Genomic DNA, 19,325 nt, shown 5'->3' with positions numbered 1-19,325 from the left:
TTAAACTCCTTTTCTCATACAAAAAAATGACTAAGGTACCAGAAATGTAGAATGCTACGTAAATATTCCAAATTTTTTTTTTTGAAATTTTAGGAGACAACAAAGCAAATATTTTTAGGTCTTACACGAAAATTACACTATTACGTACCATCATATTGCCAGGAAACAGCAGCAAATCATCGGAGATTTGATCCGACTCCAAAGGACTAGCCAAAACTTCTCCCAAGTCATTCTGTGACAGGGTTTCGGTCATTTCGATTTCATCATCGTTAGGTTGCGCTGCCGAACTTAAAGATACTTCCGATGACAATAAGGTGCTGTTGTCGTCATCGAAATCCACCACTTCAGGTTGCAATTGCAATGGTTTGTCAGTGCTGAATCGTTTCTGATGCATCGGTGAAGAAGAGGATGACGAACCGTCATCCCCAAGATCTTGATGACTGGTGGACGCAAAGAATTTTGGGCTACTTCTTGAAAGTGCTGTAAAATATTTAATTAAACATTATTATCTGGCAGTGGTAGTAAATACTAACGATTTTCTACAAGATTGCTTCTTGAAACTGGAGTTTTCTTCTTCAATATCGACACTTTACTAATATGCGACTCCTTCTTTTTGGTGGTGTCCTCACTGGTAGGTGGGGTGGGTACTCGTTTCTCTCCGCGTCCAAAACCGCTCCACATAGGAGTTCCACCCCTAAGTCCCAACTTGGAGTAGAAAAATCCAGGAGGTGGCAACGGGATAGGATTTAAAGGATTGTTCGGATTTCCTCCTGCCGTGTGCATATTCTCTTGCATGTGAACCTCATACGGGGTTCTGGGAGTCCCAGGATTTTCTACACTAGTTGGTCTTTCAGGCATCGCCGGACTGCTGGGCGGTCTGCGCATCGAATGCGGTGAGTGAATCATCATGGGCGACGTGGGTGTTTGGTACTGGTGCATCATGGGACTGCTGGGTGGTTGTTGATAGTTGGAGCGAGCTGCTGGAGATCCGGGTGTATTAAAAGCCACCATCGGACTTTTAGGAGGCATTGGAGAAGAAGGCATCGAATGAGGCGACATTGTTTGTTGTTGAGTATGCAACGGGCTTTTTGGCGCCTGCTGTTGTTGTGGTTGCTGTTGTTGTTGTTGCTGCTGCTGATTGTGTCTAGCTTGCAATTGCAATGCCAACTGTTGCTGTTTAGCCAACATCTGATGCTGTTGCGGAGTTAAATTGCTTTGCTGGATCACTCCTTGTTGCCTGTTTAAGTTGCGGTGTTGAATCAGTTGCGTAACCCGTTGCGAATGCAGTAAATTAACGTCTTGCTCGGAATTTTGTTGCTGGTGAAGCAACGCTTGCTGATGCAGCTGTTTCTGTAACAGTTGCTGTTGGGCTAAAGTCATTTGATTTAGTGGTGGACTGTTGAGGGGAGAAGGAGCGCCCCCTTTTTGCGGAAAACCTTGCAACGGACTGGGAGTTTGAGTCCTTAGCCGTTGGAGGGCGTGCTGATCGACCGTAGGGCGTACGAAACGCATTTGCGTCACTGTGTTACGTATGTCGCCGGTGTAGCTAACAGGGCTGGTTACGACGCGTCTGTGTTGGGGTGACGTCATCCGAGGGGTTGGCGGTGGCGGACAAACCTGTGACGGTGATTGTATCGGTCCTGGGCTGCCTTCTGTAAATGAAAGTGATGCTATATAACTTCAAAAATCCTAATACAATGACAAAATCTTGATCTTGTTAAGTAAAACATTCTGTATGTTATTATATTTTTGAATACACATAAAGTATACTTTCATTAAGAATATGTTATACCTGATTCTAATATAGTAAGTTGTTATTCAGTTTGATGCTCTTAATTTGGACCACTTACAGATAACTCTGTGATGTCAATGTGAAGCTTTATTATGTTAATTTTAGACGCTAGATTGAAATAAAACTGAATCTATAGATGTGACCATAATGCAACTAAAACAGTTTACTTACCTTGAGATAACGGTGTACCAATTCGTGGTGATGGCTGCATCGGAGAGACATTACCTCCGGGACTTTGGAGAAGAGCTGCAACCGGTCCATGACCAGGTGAATGGGCGATCATGGGGCCAGGACTGCTCATGGGCGAATTGTGCTGAGCCATCGGCGATTGTTGGGGCGACAACAAAGGTGAGTGGCTGGCCGTCGGGTGGTGAATGGGCGACGATCCGGGCGGCCCTAAAGGCGACGGCAGTTGCGCGTTCATCAACGGTTTCTGTGGCTGTTGCTTGTTCCGGTATTCCTTCATATAGACCAGTGGGGGTAATGCCACGTTATATAAGAAAGTTTTTGTATACACTTATATAGACATTGCTACTTTTCATTGTGCTTCATTTACTACGACGACGTGTACACACAGGGGACTACATAATATAAACAGGATTTTCCTGATACTACCAGTGCTAACTAAACAGCAGTGCCCATATAGGTATATAGGTATACTTAAAAAAGACTAAAATTTCTCATTTTTTCAGTTCATTACTAAAAGAGAAATTTAGTAGCCAGTTTTGTATTATTGGTAGGTACCTGTATCAACATGCCGTGCTGACGACTTTGTTTCCGGCTAGATTCCAGGTGCTTCTGTAAAATTGCCTGTTCGGCTGAAATGCGCTGTAGTTCGTTTGAATCGACTTCAGATAGTTGATTGCCAGACTTCCTCAGCTGCCGTTGCTTACTATTCAAAGACTGTAAAAAAAACGGATTTGTAGCAATTAAAAATTTATGTTTAATGTGCAATTTAACTAATATTGAGGTTAACAAATAAGATTGTAGCATAAGTAATCAAATTTAGTGAGTAGAGTATAGAGTTTGAAACAAAAATACACAATCTCCACTTTAGCGAAACGACCAAAGTTTGGACTTATAGCAGCATTATTCATTATTTCATGTTTGTTTGGCATAAACAAAACAACTACATACTTTCAAAACGCTAAGCGACTATGAAATAGTAATGCCCAATTGTACTTATAAGTTTACTTAATTATGTTTGGATCTAAACTGTTACGTTCAAATTGAAACTTAAAATACATGCCTGAATTCTGCAAGAAAAATCTTTACGTTAAGTGAATTTAAGGCAACACAAGGTTGTATGTAACGTTTCACATAAAGTCTCAATCTTTTTCTTTTAACAAGGGCCATCAAAAACATTCCTTAATAAATTCTTTAAAATTACCTACAAATAGCAGGCACAAATTACGTACAGTTGACAGCCAAACGAAACAGAAAATGAACCAAGCCAATAACGTACACACAAATACACTCTTTCTACTTTTCCGCAACACACAACTCACCTTTCTACTTTTCCGCAACTTTTGAACCTCAGTCTCGTAATATTTCAGCTGCTGCGTGAGTACGTTATTCTGATGATTCAACCAATTCTCGTAAACAATCTGAGTCTGTTTGTCTTGCTCGGTGATGATATTTTCCGGCGGTAGTTGAGGAGCGGGCAGCAAGTTGGCGTTAAACATTTGCACCCTCGTAGTAATCTCCGTTGTGGGTTGAGGTGGGGGATTCTGTCTGGTTGGTTGCCATTGTTGTTGTTGCGGCACCATCCCCATCGGATTAGTTACTACACCATTATAAACAGTTTAATTACGTTTAGTTGATAAACTTAGTAAGTAGACTGACCAGGTGGTGGTCCAGTTTCTGGGACATGTCCGCTGTTAAACACGTCCGCTTTGAGACGTTCAAAATCGTGATCGCTCAACAGCGCAGACTCTGGTTCCACTTGACGCGCATTCAAATCAGGTCTTGAGGCAGGATGACCGTGATTTTGTTTCTCCTGCTCGCGTTTTTCTTGTTCCAACAAATCCTCGAGTAATAAAGGCTGCTCCTGTGCACAGGGCATTCTTATCAATAACCACACCCAAAAAATTCACTTTTGTGTGATAAGAATAAGTTAGATGTATATACAAACTACAGGGAACTCTAAAAAGCGGCGAAGCAAAGACAAAAGTGGTTCCTTTAAATAGAACAAAGTGCGGGAACCAAAACTAAACTGAACGCAACTACTCCCATCAATTATTGATAATTATAGATTACGATAAACGTGAAACTGAACGGGAATAACAAGCAATAACTCTCACCTCGAGCAAGAGCGGTCTCCTGTTAAAATGCGGGGCCATTGGAAAACCCTGTAGAGCCAATGGATGAATGACTCCCGCGTGAACCGGATGAATACCAGGCCCCATTCTCAATCCCATCTACCGTACACATGCAATTAACAGTTAACAAACTATCCTCAAACCAATTGTTAGTTTCTTGTTACAATAATCAATATAAATACTTTTTTTTTTTGAAAATGAATTTACAGCTTTCAGTCATTATGTCGATTGCAGAAAATGGTTCAACTTCTTGTTTAAAGATATATTACTTATCTCGTTTAATTATATAATTATACAGTGTGTACATAAAGTATAGAATCTATTTATTACTTTTAAACGACAGCACTTTTAATTGAAAATTTCTCATACACGTCTATAGATACTTTTTCTCGTGCGTTTTTTGACATCAAAGCTATAGTTGGATGACACTGGACGAAAAAAAAATGGGTTATCAACAATTTTTGTATGTATGGATGCGGAAAATAAAGTGATTAACAAGTGTTAAAAATTGCCCACCCAAAGGTAAATATGGACCAACCTAAAGGTTTTTTTCTCTTCAATCTTTCCGGACTTAAGAATTTAATTATTGTTAGAGTAGGGTTTTGCTGACAAATCTACTATTTTGTTTTTGTTAACAGTTTTTTGTAAGAAATAATAAATTTATTTCATACTTTACGTACAAACGTCTATTTTCTTAATCTCTCTAGGGTACGTAGTGCTAAAATCCAATCAACATTTTCGCGATTGTATTGACTCTAATTGTCCCCCCTTTACCTCTGCAGCAATAAAAACCACCAAACCACAAAACAGCAATTTAAACACCATTAAAAACACTCCCAACACCAAACAACTTAAAAGAAAAACTCACGATAGCCAACAAAGCGGCGTAATCAATGAACAAAAATAATCACAAGCAGACAAACATGCCAATTTACCTACATAGTTTTGGCAAGAAAGTCAGTAAAAACCATTATGAGCTCACAACGACCAAAGTTGACTTACCTGATGGGGTTGTTGTTGCTGTTGTATGTTTTGCTGCTGGTGTTGCTGCGTGACAACGTTGCCGGGGTACGGAGGCGGCGGTCCTGGATAAGGCGGCGGCGGCGGAGGAACCGTTGGCAAAGCCATACGAGGTCGAACCATTTGACCGGGCGCCACTTGTTGTGGGGGCGGTGCGTTTACATTTGGAGCGGCCGGTCTGGGCGCCGGACGCCCCACGCGCATTGCAAACTTTTGATTTTGAACTGAAAATATTAAAATATGTCTTGCATTCCACGTAAATTATATGATTTAAAGGGCAGTTTTAATTATTAGACAAACAATTTAACTGACAAACAATTTAAAAAACTTCATAAACAAAATTTGACAAAATTTGAAATTAAAATTAGGAAAGGTCCAAAAACGATTGTTTCATTTTAAAAATAATATTAGAGCATCTATATAGAATTCAATTTGAAGAAATCAAATTAACGTATGTTTAGGCAATAAACAATAAATTGTACGTGTGATCTCACATGAATAGCCTTGATAAATGAAGTTAAAAAAGCAGTTGCCAAATGGTTAGATAGGTGCTGTGACGTGAAGTACGACATGTTTCGTGTTACTTACATTGTACTAACAGACGCTGATGGAAATTGGGTGGTATTTGTAACTGGACGTTGTTGTTGGGTAAAACAATACCGACTATCCCGTCAGTTGTTTGTAATTTAGCTCCGGGCGGCATCGGTTTACCAGAAGCGGCCGCTTGTTGCACCTGAAGGAAGACGTTAGCCGCCAAATTAGTAATGAAAATTGCAAACAAGCAGAAACATTAGTGAGTAAGCAGTGCTAAGGATGCGTGATGATAAATTTAAAAAAATTGCGGTAATAATACTAAGGTAAGACGCGTTATGGTTAAGCACACTGAAATCCGTTTTAACGTTCTTATAATTGAAATTTATGTGTAAAAAGAGTTATTTTATGTTACTGGTCAGATAAAAATGAACAAATAATTCCAAAAAGTTCAAACTTACTAGGTGTAAGTTCAAACAGACGTTGTTTTTGTTCAAAATTACTTTTTTGTTTTCATTTTACGCCAAAATCAAATACGCGCTTAGTAAAATATCTACTATGCCCATATCCCTCTCAAAAAAAACCGTATTCATCAACAACAACTACCCCCACCTCTATAAAAAAAAATAAAAAATTGAACATAACCATAACAAACCGGTGAAAATGGATAAATGGGTGCGACTCACATATTTCGACATTTTGCATCCTACCTGATGCAGCAGCTGTTGGTGTATTTGCTGGGTGGTTAGGGCGAGATTAGGTTGTGACGAGACGGTCGGAGGTTGCTGCGGTTGAACGGGATTATTATTGTCGGGTGGTGGTGGCGGCGCCGGCGGATTGACAACGGGCGGTTGCGCCTGCATTGCGGGAGCCTGGGCCGTCTCCGCCATTGCCATGTTGTCCGATGACGGGGGTGGTAAGGAATTCATGGGGGATTGGGGAGGAATTAGAGAGGACGCTTCTAGTGGTGATTGTTTCTGGGTGTTCGGTTCTTCTATTGGTGGTGCAGTGGTGGGAGTGTGTACCGGTTTGGGCGGTTCCTGTGTCTGTTCGAATCTGTTGTTGACGTTCGACGGTGCTGCTTGCTGTACCCTTTGGGCGGCCGCTAAATTCTGCAAATAATATGCATTAACCTGGTACAAATTTGTGAAAACAGTTAAAGGCAATCAATCACCTGTCTTTGTTGTTGTTGCTGACGCTGCTGTTGCAACAGTGCTTCTTTTTTCTTCTCCTGCTTGAGGTGGTCGTCCTCCAGGTCCAAGTCTAGAATATTGGTTTTTTCGCCTGCCAAAGCTTCCAATTCTGGATCGGCATACTCTAAAATGTTAAAATCGGCTCCCATTTCTGCGAGGAGCTCGTCGTCGTCGTCTCCTAAACCGCCCAAAATCTCACTGACGCCTTGCAGCTCCGCCATTGTACCTTAACTCATCAGGTTACATAAAACTTAATTAAAACTAGCAGATTCTTCTTACCAGTTTCCTGTTCCAACTTTTCTAGTTCTGCGGTCACATTATCGGGGATCTCTTGATCACTAGCCATTTGATTCTGTTGTATAACGGGTAATTGCTGCACAACAATATAATTTAATTTCAGAAATGTGATCACTTTGGCATATTCTTTTCTAGTATTACGAATTATTATGGCCTACTAGAAAAACTCACTTGAGAAATCCCTGTAACAGTTTTCTGCTGCACGTTTGTAGGTGGCGATTCAGGTATTCGAACGCCAGGGCCAGTTGAAGCTTGTTGTTGTTGATGTTGCTGCTCTAACGCGATGTTTCTGCTTTGGAGTTGCTGTTGTCGCTGCAACAGTTGTTCGTACTGTTCTATGGTGGTAGGACGAGGCGCGCCGACAGTTGAAGGAAAACGTACCACACCGGGTGTTAGTGGTTGTTGGCCGGTTGCCGCCACTCTCTACAAAATGGACGTTATATAAGCTAAAAATGTCAAAATTCCTCGAAGATGTTAATTTAGCTGAATTGAATGGAAACTTCAGTATGAACCTCACAAAAATCTATAGAAATTTGGCTGAAACCTTTAATTAATGTAGATGGAAAGCCTCTGCACTTCAAATTACCTTGACATTCTATAAATATTGCCAAGTGGCTACTTACGGTTTGCTGTTGAAGCATAAGTTTTAACCTGGCGTCTAAAACTTGCAATCTACCATCTTGTTGCATACGAACATTTCCGGCCGGTCTAACGCCAATTGTCAACGGACCTCTAGGTCGCGCTGAAGGGGGCGGCAATGGTTCTCTGCAAAAAATTATTTTACTATCTAATGCACTAATTTAATATTTTATTTCTAGCACACAAAGTATTCATTTAAAAAACCGTTACCTGAAGGTTATATTATTTTCACCAGTGCCGGTTGGAGTTGTCGGAGACTCAGCACTCCCTGTTTCGGTTGGATTCCACACTCGGGGTGCCGATTTACCTTGAGGAGGTTCGAAACTCTTCATGTGTTGTTGTTGCTGCTGCTGTTGTTGTTGCTGTCGTTGCAACAAATCTCTCAATTGTCGAGTGATTTCCGGCTGCTCAGGTCGTCCCTAAAGTTAAGTATGATCAAATAAGTACGCAGGCAGCCGTAAGTTTAGAAACCTTGAAACTTACAGGCAAACTCGATCTCATGGGAGCAAAGGAAGGTCGAGCTTGAGCCGGTTGGGAGAATGCTTCGGGTCCGGGTGTGCCTTTACCACTCGGATAGCTCGTGTTGGCGGGACCTGACATGTCACCAGGAAAATTCTCTTGATCAGGAGTTTGAGGTTTTGGCTGCTGGAATTCGTGAACCGGTGATTGTGAAGGTGTAGGGGTACGTATATTTGTAGAAGGGGGCGATGGGTGGGCAAAGGGCGGCGATTTAATGCCGATAAATTGACGGGGAGATACCGCCGGGCTGGTTTCGGGTGGAGCCGTTGCCACTTGTAACGGACTAGTTTGGGCGTGGAATTGTTGTTGCGGATCGGAAATTGTCCTTTGAACTCGGGCGATAGCTGTAAAGAATTGTTTTAATCTATAATATGATAGGAGTATTGTTTTCAAGTTATCTATTACGGAGACTGCTAACTTTTTAGATATTCAAGTGTGTCATTCAGAACTACAAAAATGTAATTCTGAAAATCCCCAAATTTTAAATCATCGAAAACAGTCGGGTTAACAGATAGTGGTGAGATGGCACATAAAGTCTAAGTAGTTTTGCAACATATTTTCAAGCGGAAAGAGGTGCACAATTAGTAAGTTGCCATGTTTACTGAACTATCTTTCAAAATCCACCCAACCAAGTTAAACTGAACTTTAGGAAATCAACATTGCAAAAATCTTCATAACAGAGTTTTTTGGTAAAAATCCAAAAACTAACCTTGAACTCGTTGTTCTTGTATAACGTGTTGTTGCTGCTGAGCTTGATGCTGGCGCATCGCCTGCAACTGTTTCCATTGCCGCTCCTGCTCCGCCTCCCTAGCGGTTTTCTGTTGCTGCGCCATTTTCTCCTGATCCTGTCGGAAATTAACGCGCAGCTAATTATTAGTGAACTAACCTGTCATCAGTGACGACTGTTCCAGTTAACTAATTGCCACAACCAGAATAATTACGAAAAAGTTAGATTGAGCTTGGTTAAAATTGTTTTGTTCAAAACCCTTTTTTGTTTAAATTATCATTTGTTAAAATTGTTGTACTAGTGTTGAGATTAATTTGTGGCTCTATGTTTGGTCTAAAGCACTACACAAAGAGTTAACCAAAAGTGAAACAGTTGGTAAATACAAACATACAAAATTAACATAACGGCCATGCAAACTGCCGACCTACGTAACTTCAACAGTAATATTTACACACAATCCTCAACCAAATCGACACTACATCAACAAACCAGTTAGTAACATTGGCAACATATACATATAGCTCTGACTGGGCGGGATGCAAACGGGATCAGGATTTTGGGAGAGCACGTAAAAATCGTCCGGTTCTTGCGTGAGAAACTCGCTCAAAGTAAAAATCAAAACGGTGATACAGCAAAATTCCAAAAGAAAAAACTTAACGGCATCACACTGAAAAAAAATAACAAGCTCGTACATCAACGAAAAAATGCGCAATGACCTGATGGCTCGAGTCAGTTTGGCTTGACTAAACTAAGCAATAATGCTTTATTTTTTCTTCACTCTAAGCAATAATGCATTTTTATATTTTTGCAATACAAACAGTAGAATGTGTCCTAGAAGAACATTTATTATAACCAGTCACTTTAAGCATTTTCATGAAATGCACAAAAACTTATGCTCTTTTCTTGAACAAACTATATAGTTGAGAAAACCCTATTTTTCAGCTGCAGAACTGCAATTTAAATGTCAAAAACAGAGACCCAAAGTAAACTTGTGCTCCTGACAACTTATGACCTAAAATAACGCTAAATATTTAATAATCATTAGAAACAGCAGCTTAAAAGAACAAGTAGTAGCTTAAATAGAGTAAAATCTGTGGGAATTACCCTGTAAATGCAATATTTATCTTGAGCTTTAAAAGTGTTGCATTTTGTACTAAATATAGTCAAATTTTTTATTTGTATCTACCAAGATGACACCAATCGACTCGACCAGCAGGACCAAATACCAAAAATAAAATCTTACAACTTTAACTTTAAGAATCATAAAAAAACTTGATAACATCATTCCACACCAAATACGGTTGGTTCTCACCGGTTGTTGAGGTTCATAGTTTTCCTGACAAAGGGAGGGAAGTGTGCGCATAATTTCTGACGGCGTCAGCACCCGGATCTGTTGATCCGACGCGGACGGTGAGCTACTAGTTTGCTGCGCCGCGGAATGCGGGCGGGAATGGAGGGGGGCGTGGTCTGTGCACGGATTTGGCTGGTAGTTGGGGTTGACGGTTACGTTGGGGGCGGGGCCAACGCGGTCGCCCGGCCCCGCAAAATGACCGTGCACGGTGAACTGTTGATGTGTGGGCGGGGATGAACGAGGTGAAGGGGTTGACGAGCGTGGCGGGATAACGGGAGTGGGGACAGACACCGCAGAGCAAGTGGAAGCTTGGGTTAGTGATTGGGCGGACGCAGATCGCTGCGTGGTGCACACCTCGGTAGATGGTGCGCCGACTGAACTCGGCTGTTGCGCCGTTTGAGACGCGACCAGCGCCGGTCCCGCGCAGGCCACCATGTTGCTGCTCAATGATGGTCCGGATTGAGGTTTTGCGGCAGCGACCGGACTCGTCGGCGTTTCCTTTGCGGTCTGGGACTAAATAGGGACAACGTCATAGCACATCAATATTCACAGGGTTGTTCTTTTAGTTTTAATTTAAATGATTTTGAACGGATAATCTAACTGACCCTTTTTATAACTGATTAACTGTAATGAATGTTTGTTGAAAATGCTCTGTACTATAGTGATCACAATTATTTAGTTAAACATATAACTTCTCAATGACAGACAGCAATAAACCAATAATTGTTGCGCTTCGGAAAAAATTGATCTCATATCAAATAAGACGATAGTTTGTCTTTAAATATAATTAAACCATTTCAAAACTGCTTTAAATTTCTTTCACTAGTATCTGCACGCAAAATATTTGCAATTTCAAGTATTTTGGTTTGATTTGCCCTTCAATTGGACCTCGTTTCCTGACGTTTTTTTGTGACCAGTGAGTCTCAAAAAGTTTTAAATACAAGCTGTCAAGCAATTGATCCTTGTGTTTTTATTACGAACCACAACCAAAAACATACCCATAGTTATTTATTCATTCATTACAGCTCACTCAGTAACCATTTACATTCATAAAATTATAGGGCATCATAATTCAGGATTGAAACTGAACTAAATTAGATAAGAATGAAACATAAACTCGGCCGTGGACACCGCATAACCGTCATGCTGGACTATGATAATCACAACAAATAACAGCGGCAAAACGCAGGACTGTGATGATTGGTTAGTGACACACACATGAAAATATGAAGTGGTAAAATTTGACAAACATGCTTATGACTGACGCTTAGATTTTCAAAATATTTTTCTTGACTTTAAGGAAACTCGATATATTCTAAATAATTGGAAATCAAAGAACTTTTAGCTTGAAAATTAAACAAAAATCTGTCTTGCCTTGAAAATTGTGACAAAGTTTTAAAGTAACAATCCGCAATCTTCATTAATTGAAAATAACAAAAAATCCAGTAGATATTTGTACAGGGTGTTATCTCGGGTGTTATTAATCAGGTTAGCGAAATATTGAATCTTAATGTTCGAATATTCCGGACAATTTTTCCAATTTCAATGACTAATATCAAACCTGGAACACCCTGTACATAAAATGCGCAACAATAAATACGTCACTTACCTGTTGCTGCTTCTTCATGCGTAATTGACTGCGATTATCTCGTGCTTGTTGCAGGTACGGGGCCTTTTCTTCCTGGCTGAGCGTCCGCCATTTTTTGATAATCTGCTTGTATCTGCATTATAATACGGAACCAATATAAAACCACAAAATTGATGATAGATTAAAGTTAATTAAGCAAAATTCCCTATAAATGTTGACCAAAGAGATTCAAAAACGTTGTAAAACGTAGTAACTATTAGATAAACAATGTTTTTTTTTTCAGAAAGTTTTTTAAAGAGATAAAAAACAAGTCAAACAATCATTCGCCATTTTCACATTCTCTGCAATAACAAGCCAGATCTACAAAAATGCGGCTTAAAAATGATTTGGTCCAGCTTCTTAAGAGGCTCTAGCATAACAACACCATAATACCTATCTGACTTAAATCAAGAAATAAACTCTCACCTGTCTGTCCAAGCCGGATATTCAGTTTTCCACTCGGAATGTTTCATATTAGCGTAAAGAACCGCGGATATGGTGGCGCCGCTACCCAAACTTTCGTCCGCTTTCATTTTTTCGGACGAACGTTGATTAGAGGTTGACGGCACCCCCACTGCAGACCCGCCCATCGGTTCCATGTCCACTCCATCATTAATGCTCACCCACGGGCTGGGCGGCTCAGAAAAAGCAGGACTAAACTGTGGACTACTAAAAAACACGCCCCTACTTAGTTATAATTTTTCTTGCAAAATTACGGCCAATCTTACTTGCTGTACTCGGAATGATAGGGCGATGGTGGAAAACTGACGTGTTGCACCCCGGGCAATGGATTAGGACGTCCCTGATTTAACGGCAAGTGCATTTGAGGAATGGCAGTAGAATGGTTTAGTTGAAGAGGAGCGGCGGGTAGATTGTGTGGCTGATTAGCCGGAGATTGACAAGGCATCGAAGGAAACACGTTTGCGTCTTGTGATAGTTGAGACTCTTGCGATTCGTCAGTAAGAACGTTCTGTATAAACAAACACTCAGGTTGCCCCCTCAAACAATTAAACAAAGAACTCTGGACCTTGAAAATATCCTCCACATCTTTGCTGTTTATATTCGAGATCGATTCCAGTGAAAAGTTTGAGTCTAAAATATCACTCAACTCGTCCTTGGCGTCTTTGGAGTTTTCTGAACTGCCCAAAGTTTGAGCCAGCTCACCGTCATCATCTGATTTAAAATTCCAAGTTCGACAACTTTTACAACAAACCGACCAGTTCTTACCAGCTAAGGCGTCCAAATCACCACTTTTAGCCAATTCGTCGCCCTCGTTGATGATACTGTTCACTAAATCATTGTCGAACAAATCAGTAGATAAAGCCAGAACGTCCTTCAAGTCTTCTCCCGACCCATCCTCCTCATCTTTCACTAAAGTCGGTTTCTCCGCTTTGATTGGATGATCCAAAGGACCTTTGCGTGTTGGTGCGTGGTTCGTCAAAACATGACGCTCTTGTTTTGCCGTTTGTACTGCCAGTAGTTCCTCCTGAGAATGTTAAAAATAGTTTTGCTCAGTACCCGAATTTAATGTTGTTCATATATATTTTTTTTGAACGCACTGTATGTTAATTAGGTCAGAACAAGAAAAAATATCACAATTAAAACCTAGAAAAATTGGTTTACGAGTATAACGTATATGATACAAATGGCTGAAAATTTAGTGCATTCTTCCTGTTTTACTACTAACAAGTTAATACAAACATAGACCCATATAAACACTTTGTTTTTAAAATGCATTGCATCAAAATTAAAAACTTAAAAAAAAGTTTTTAACCTTATATCTCCTAGAACTATTGATAATTGCTTCAAATTTGAAACATAACAGATAAGTTATTATGCAACAGAAAGCCACTTACCGCTGTCAACTTAATTGCCTGATGTTCATTGCTGACTTTTTCCTCATCACTGCTGCCACTTTCGACCTCTTTTTTCAAATCAGTCAGATCCATCAAATCTTTTCCAAAAAATGCCTCTTGCAAGTAAGGCGGGAACGTTTCGGCCAACTTGGATTTGGGTTTGCGCCTAATCGGCTTCTTTTTGGGTTTGTCATCAATTTGCATTGCAGACTCGCCCAGTGTAGGCGTGTTTTGACCAGGTAGCGTGTCAATGTCGTCGTTTTCCTGGCCGGTCTTAAAACCGCGCATACGTACTAAGAAACCGCCGATTCCAAGTTTTTGCAGATTGCGCTGTCGCTTTCTGCGCAACACAGAAATGCCGCTCTCCATGGTAAAAACAGTAAAACCTTCCGGTGTAGGACCGTCCTCTTTCGTCCAAATCATGCCTTCTTTGTAGATTTCCTGCGGTTCGTCTTTGGCGTCCACCATTTCGATTTTGGTGTCTTCAAAACTGTTCTCCCCTAAAAAAAAAAAAACATTTTGCCTATAAACTAATAGCCAGTATAGTTTTGTACTTACCACCACTGCCTCCAGCTACAACAGATTCAATGGTGGCCATGATGCCAGCCTCTTTGTCGTGCACTACGGGCGGCAACTTCTTCCGTTTTTTTCGCGTTCCTTGATGCTCTAACGACAGCGACTTGATTAGACTGTTTCCCGATTCGCTGAGGCAAACACCGTCAATGACAAAGTTGGCATGGTTCCTCACTTCCGGACTTTTGGTTGGAGTAGGGGGTTTCAAAGCCATCGGCACCGGTACCAAGTGAGGAGGTGGTACGTCCCGGGGACGACATAGCAAGCACGTATAGCCTTCTTCCGCGCACTTTTCGGCGTCCTACAACCATTACCCAGCCAGTGTAGAAATTGATAGATAAAAAAAGTGTACCCAACTACCATTTCGGTTTTAATCAAATCGCAAGCGCCGTGCAGCCAACGTTCGCATTGGACGCACTGTACGATCAAGTCACCCTCGGAATAAGGGTCGTTACAGCTGGGACACGTGATAAGAGAGGCGCAAGGGCCGCACTCTGTACATCCGTTCATCCAGGAACTGTTGAAACCCGGATCGGTAGAGCCGCATGTGCGGCAAGAAGCACACCACTAATACAAAACTTAAGCTTAAAAAGGCCCCCAACAAACTTTCACACCAAGTTTATAGATAGTTTACGTGATAATGTAAAAATTAAAATATACATCAAAAGTGAAAATAAAACTGATTTTTCTGGGGTTTCAGGCAAGGTCATATAACTGCACTGAGAAAAATAAAACGTTTATTTTTTATTAAAAAAAACATATTTTTCTGGAGAACACAATTTTTAGTACTAGTTTTAATCGTCGGAATTAACCATACCATTCTATTTAACCTTCGTAGTAGCTCATAAATCATCATAATTAACCAACAGAACTCTCAAAAAGATTGATAATTAAAACTTCAATCAAGTTCAAGTTTGAAAAATACTTGTATTTAACAAGCACTTGGTATAAAAAATTTAATGTCTAATAAAGAAACTTGAAGATGAAGCCTACTGTCACTGACTCTCAGAAACAGAATTCAAACCTAGCAAACTCACCTTGCATTTCCAGTTGCCATGAGGCACATAATCCAATGGCGGGTCCATACAGTAAGTATGGTAAGACACGTCGCAATCATCACACAAGATCAAGCGGCTCTCGTCATTCCTTTGACCGCAACCCTCGCAAACGGTACAATCCAAACACCTGAACGTAGAAATGTCACAATATAAAATCGTGGAACAAATAGAATCTTCGGGATTTAAATATCATTTTGATAGGGTAAAAAATTTGGGAGAAGACACACTTAATCCTATTTTGATTAAAAAAGATTGAAGTTCTACAAGAGCTAGTACTTAAAATACAGCATCAAGGCTACATGTACCGCTTTATAATTACGTTACTCCAATCAGATTCAAAAGAAGGAGCATCCAACATAGACTAGACTGACAAGCACCGAAAATGACACTAAATACAAAACAAATTCTTACCTCCAACCTTTTTGTAGTATCACTTTGGTGACTTTAATGTTCAAACAGTACGGATGGTAGCATTGGCCGCATTGAACGCAGGCAATCAGGCAACCCTCCTGATCGATACCCAAGGCACCGCACATCACGCACACATCTTGAGTTAACACGAACTTGTCCTAACAACACACCAAATTATCTTTCGCTGCTTGGAATTTCTGAAATTTGTTTACCTTGGCCGAGCACAAAACTAAACGGTTTTCGACGCCGGGCTCTTCGTCGTTTTTACCATCGGGAACCGGCCTGGACAGTCCCACGCCTGGCACTCCAAAAATTCCTCTGATTTTTGCTTTGGAACCTCGTTTACGGCCGAAATCCACGAGACGTTGCCGTTTCATAAAACCTTGTTTACCTGAGACACCTGTATCACTTTGTTAGCCGCAAAAAATACTTGATAGACAAAAGTTTCTACCTTTACCAAATCCGCCACCTTTCGGTCGACCGGGCAAAGCGATAGAGTAGCTGAGTTTTTTCTTAGCTATTTTGCTGGCATAAGGCTTGCCTTTACCCAAACCGGTCGCACGGAAAGACTCGGCGTCTGAAGGAGCGCTATCAAACTCCGACATGTCATCATAAAGCGACTCCTGGGACACGGACATTTCACCTGGATCATCAGTACCTAAACTCAGCATGTAGTATCCAAAGTGCAAGCGGAACACAAAAACTTACTGGGCCGCTTGCTTATGAACGGTCTGCCAGAGAGCTGAGACTGTTGTTGCTGAGTGGAATTCTTGCAAACTAGACAGACATAGTCGTACTCTGGGTTCAGCTCTTTTTTCTGTTGATAAGAGCCCAAATCGGCGTCCGGATCGCAAGTTCCATGTACAAACCTATCCAAACACATTACGCTATTATCAGCAATTTTATTCTCAGTAGTTCATATGAATAATTTTGTATAAATACGAACTAAACTAATCTACTGAGTCAAGATAAGTAATAACCAAAGTCAAAACAATGACAATAACTGTTAATTGGTTTTTGCTTTAAGTGCAACTAATATCTCTATTTCAAGCATTAATTCTTATGAAACGATAAGCTTGCTTTATAAAATTTCGACACAATCTTTATTGTGTCTCGTTCAGAAAAAAATCTTATATAGAATGCAAAGGCGTTCTAGTCAGACAAGAGCTGATAGTTCTCTTATTAATGTCACCTGCTTGAATTAAGGTTCTTATAAAAGGCCTGCTGACAGATATACTTACTTTCGACATGACGAACATTGAACCATTTCTCTGTGACCGTGCGATCTGTACGCACGCTGACAGACCGGACAGCAACAACCTTTGTTGCGCTGCTGATAACAAGAATCACAAACGGTATAGTGCAGGTGCCATCTAGATGAGAGGCCCGCTCCGGGAGTGCGCGATCCGCAATCGCCGCACACTCTGCAACACTGTTTAAACCCACCCCAAGATTTGTCTTGAACCTTTACCGAATTGATTTCAATGTTTTACCCGGCATTTCCATCCGTATTTTGGTATCGAAGTGACGATTGGTCGTTGACAACTAGCGTGGTACACTTTGTCGCACTGTTCGCAGCTCATAAGTTTAGTTTCGTCACCGACCACCCGACAAACTTGACAGATTCGGCATTTCCGGCATTGCCAACCGGCTCGTACTCCTTTGATAAACATACCGACGTATTAAAAAAAACATCAGGAATACAATTGAATCAGTGAGAATAAGAACAGTCGGTTATTGGTGTTGATGTGTAAAAAATCAGACACCAACAAATTTTAATTTTTGTGTATATGTATAAGATTATACACTAAAACTATTATATGCACGAGAACGATTTTCGTTTTTCCAAAACTGATACTATGTCCTGGTGTGTAATGTGTGTACATTCCAGTAAACACTGACGCCAAAATACGTCTTTTTTAAACCAATTAAAAAAGACAAGTTTGACGGTTTTGTGGACTGTTCCTACCATAGAAACACATTGAGTTCAACAGGAAACAATACATTCGTAGTACCAATTGACTCTTTCTGTTCACATTTTACACATTACTTACCTGGTAGCTGAGCCAGACCGACGCAACTGCCGTGATAATGAGTACCGCAGCTAGAGCAATACATCAGATTGGCAATGTCGCCCACACTTTTGCAAGTATAGCATATTGCAGCTGGAAAAAAAATACACAAATAATCTTTATAACTATGGCCAAAAATTACAACCCAGTACTTAACAAAGATTACATTTAGGAACTCAAGTTTGTCATATAACTTACCATGTAGCCATTTTTGATACACTTGAAACCTTTCTATAAAAAACCTTACCTTCAGAACACATTGCTGCATCCCCCAAATGACTGCTACAGAACACATTCAGACTGGTCAAATCTTGAAAGGCTCCCGACGCCGTGGCACAGGGAAAATGAAAGATTTTTGTACATCCGGTCGTCCTACACACCAGACTTGCTCCGTAGTGATTACAAAACGAGCACTTTTGAGAAGAACTTTTCAATACTACAGGGCCGACGTTTTCCAAAGCTTGGTTTTCTACGATGTAACTCACTTAATTAAGTTTAGTTTGAAAAGGCGTGCAATCCATACCCGCCCTTGTTACTTCGTAGGACCACAAGGCGCAATTGCGATGAACATAAAACTGTCCAGTGCTTTCGTATAAGATGTTGACGCTCGGCTCTTCCACGTGTCCTATAATAGTTAGTTCGTCCACGTGTTCGTTGCTGGACAAAAAGCTACGACTCCTGCTGAAATTTTTGTTACGCCGGCAGGTAACCGGTGCTCTGGGGCTTTTATCGCCCAGTTCCCTTTCAGGGGCTTGTTGTGGGGGAGTGGGGCATTCGCTCGCGGATCTTTGGGGCGTAAAGCCCTCAGGGCAGCTCAACCTCAATATATCGCCCTGACCTAATTGGCTGCGCTCCCCCAAGTTACAAAAGGCACACACCTAAATCATAACAAATTCAATTATCAGACTGTGATGTTGATCTCAAATTACTTTTCCGGGCCAAGCTTCGGGGCCGTAAGGCAACTCGTCGAACACTGGAAAGGCTTTTTCCCTTTCAGGGAAGAAAAAAGCGTCACTGTCGGGCAAAGCCATGTCATCCATTGATGTCGGACTGTTTATCAATAAATTCTGTGTAGATGAAACGGTACAGAGAAGTTAAGGCCTACCTAATATATGGAAATTCGAAATCCATACGGTCCGGTTGCCGAACGCTTCTAGAACCTCGGCATCGAGAAAACCCCGCCGGTCTTGATCTCCGCACTCTAGGAAATCCATTTCCTCCACCTCGCCTTGAGGTGGGCTTACCTGATTTTTTAAGAATAATTTAAGTTACTGTTGAGAATTACATTTTTCCATATGTAAAAGCTTAAATCAAGACAATTTTACATGATTTTTCTCA

At 40.8% G+C, this 19,325-nt stretch overlaps 1 protein-coding gene across 3 annotated transcripts in view; it reads right to left on the bottom strand.

Moving 5' to 3' along the window:
- LOC145731486 (histone-lysine N-methyltransferase 2C-like) overlaps positions 1–19,325 on the bottom strand; it is a 31,618-nt gene that overhangs the window by 9,963 nt on the left and 2,330 nt on the right. Inside the window, exons 4-41 of one of the 3 annotated variants that reach the window (XM_081983295.1) lie at positions 19,093–19,231; positions 18,917–19,037; positions 18,511–18,865; positions 18,235–18,456; positions 17,970–18,080; positions 17,409–17,575; positions 17,157–17,347; positions 16,624–16,784; positions 16,367–16,573; positions 16,128–16,315; positions 15,916–16,073; positions 15,484–15,631; positions 14,807–15,013; positions 14,432–14,747; positions 13,874–14,373; positions 13,245–13,503; positions 13,045–13,190; positions 12,746–12,987; positions 12,444–12,686; positions 12,000–12,111; positions 10,745–10,903; positions 9,022–9,157; positions 8,277–8,656; positions 8,004–8,212; positions 7,778–7,919; positions 7,326–7,577; positions 7,137–7,230; positions 6,839–7,083; positions 6,351–6,776; positions 5,722–5,866; positions 5,116–5,357; positions 4,096–4,212; positions 3,638–3,842; positions 3,301–3,578; positions 2,537–2,695; positions 1,964–2,252; positions 534–1,652; positions 149–480 (exon numbers count right to left, since the gene is read on the bottom strand). In XM_081983295.1, coding sequence (XP_081839421.1) covers positions 149–480; positions 534–1,652; positions 1,964–2,252; positions 2,537–2,695; positions 3,301–3,578; positions 3,638–3,842; positions 4,096–4,212; positions 5,116–5,357; positions 5,722–5,866; positions 6,351–6,776; positions 6,839–7,083; positions 7,137–7,230; positions 7,326–7,577; positions 7,778–7,919; positions 8,004–8,212; positions 8,277–8,656; positions 9,022–9,157; positions 10,745–10,903; positions 12,000–12,111; positions 12,444–12,686; positions 12,746–12,987; positions 13,045–13,190; positions 13,245–13,503; positions 13,874–14,373; positions 14,432–14,747; positions 14,807–15,013; positions 15,484–15,631; positions 15,916–16,073; positions 16,128–16,315; positions 16,367–16,573; positions 16,624–16,784; positions 17,157–17,347; positions 17,409–17,575; positions 17,970–18,080; positions 18,235–18,456; positions 18,511–18,865; positions 18,917–19,037; positions 19,093–19,231 — 9,122 coding nt within the window. The remainder of the gene's footprint in view (positions 1–148; positions 481–533; positions 1,653–1,963; positions 2,253–2,536; positions 2,696–3,300; positions 3,579–3,637; positions 3,843–4,095; positions 4,213–5,115; positions 5,358–5,721; positions 5,867–6,350; positions 6,777–6,838; positions 7,084–7,136; positions 7,231–7,325; positions 7,578–7,777; positions 7,920–8,003; positions 8,213–8,276; positions 8,657–9,021; positions 9,158–10,744; positions 10,904–11,999; positions 12,112–12,443; positions 12,687–12,745; positions 12,988–13,044; positions 13,191–13,244; positions 13,504–13,873; positions 14,374–14,431; positions 14,748–14,806; positions 15,014–15,483; positions 15,632–15,915; positions 16,074–16,127; positions 16,316–16,366; positions 16,574–16,623; positions 16,785–17,156; positions 17,348–17,408; positions 17,576–17,969; positions 18,081–18,234; positions 18,457–18,510; positions 18,866–18,916; positions 19,038–19,092; positions 19,232–19,325) is intronic. The other 2 variants (XM_081983302.1, XM_081983304.1) reach the window with 2 other exon arrangements.

This window comes from Ips typographus, linkage group LG1, assembly GCF_016097725.1.
Source record: "Ips typographus isolate SLU linkage group LG1, UJ_Ityp_2.0, whole genome shotgun sequence".
Taxonomy (NCBI): Eukaryota; Metazoa; Arthropoda; class Insecta; order Coleoptera; family Curculionidae; genus Ips; species Ips typographus.
This window is presented reverse-complemented; position numbering and strand designations above follow the sequence as displayed.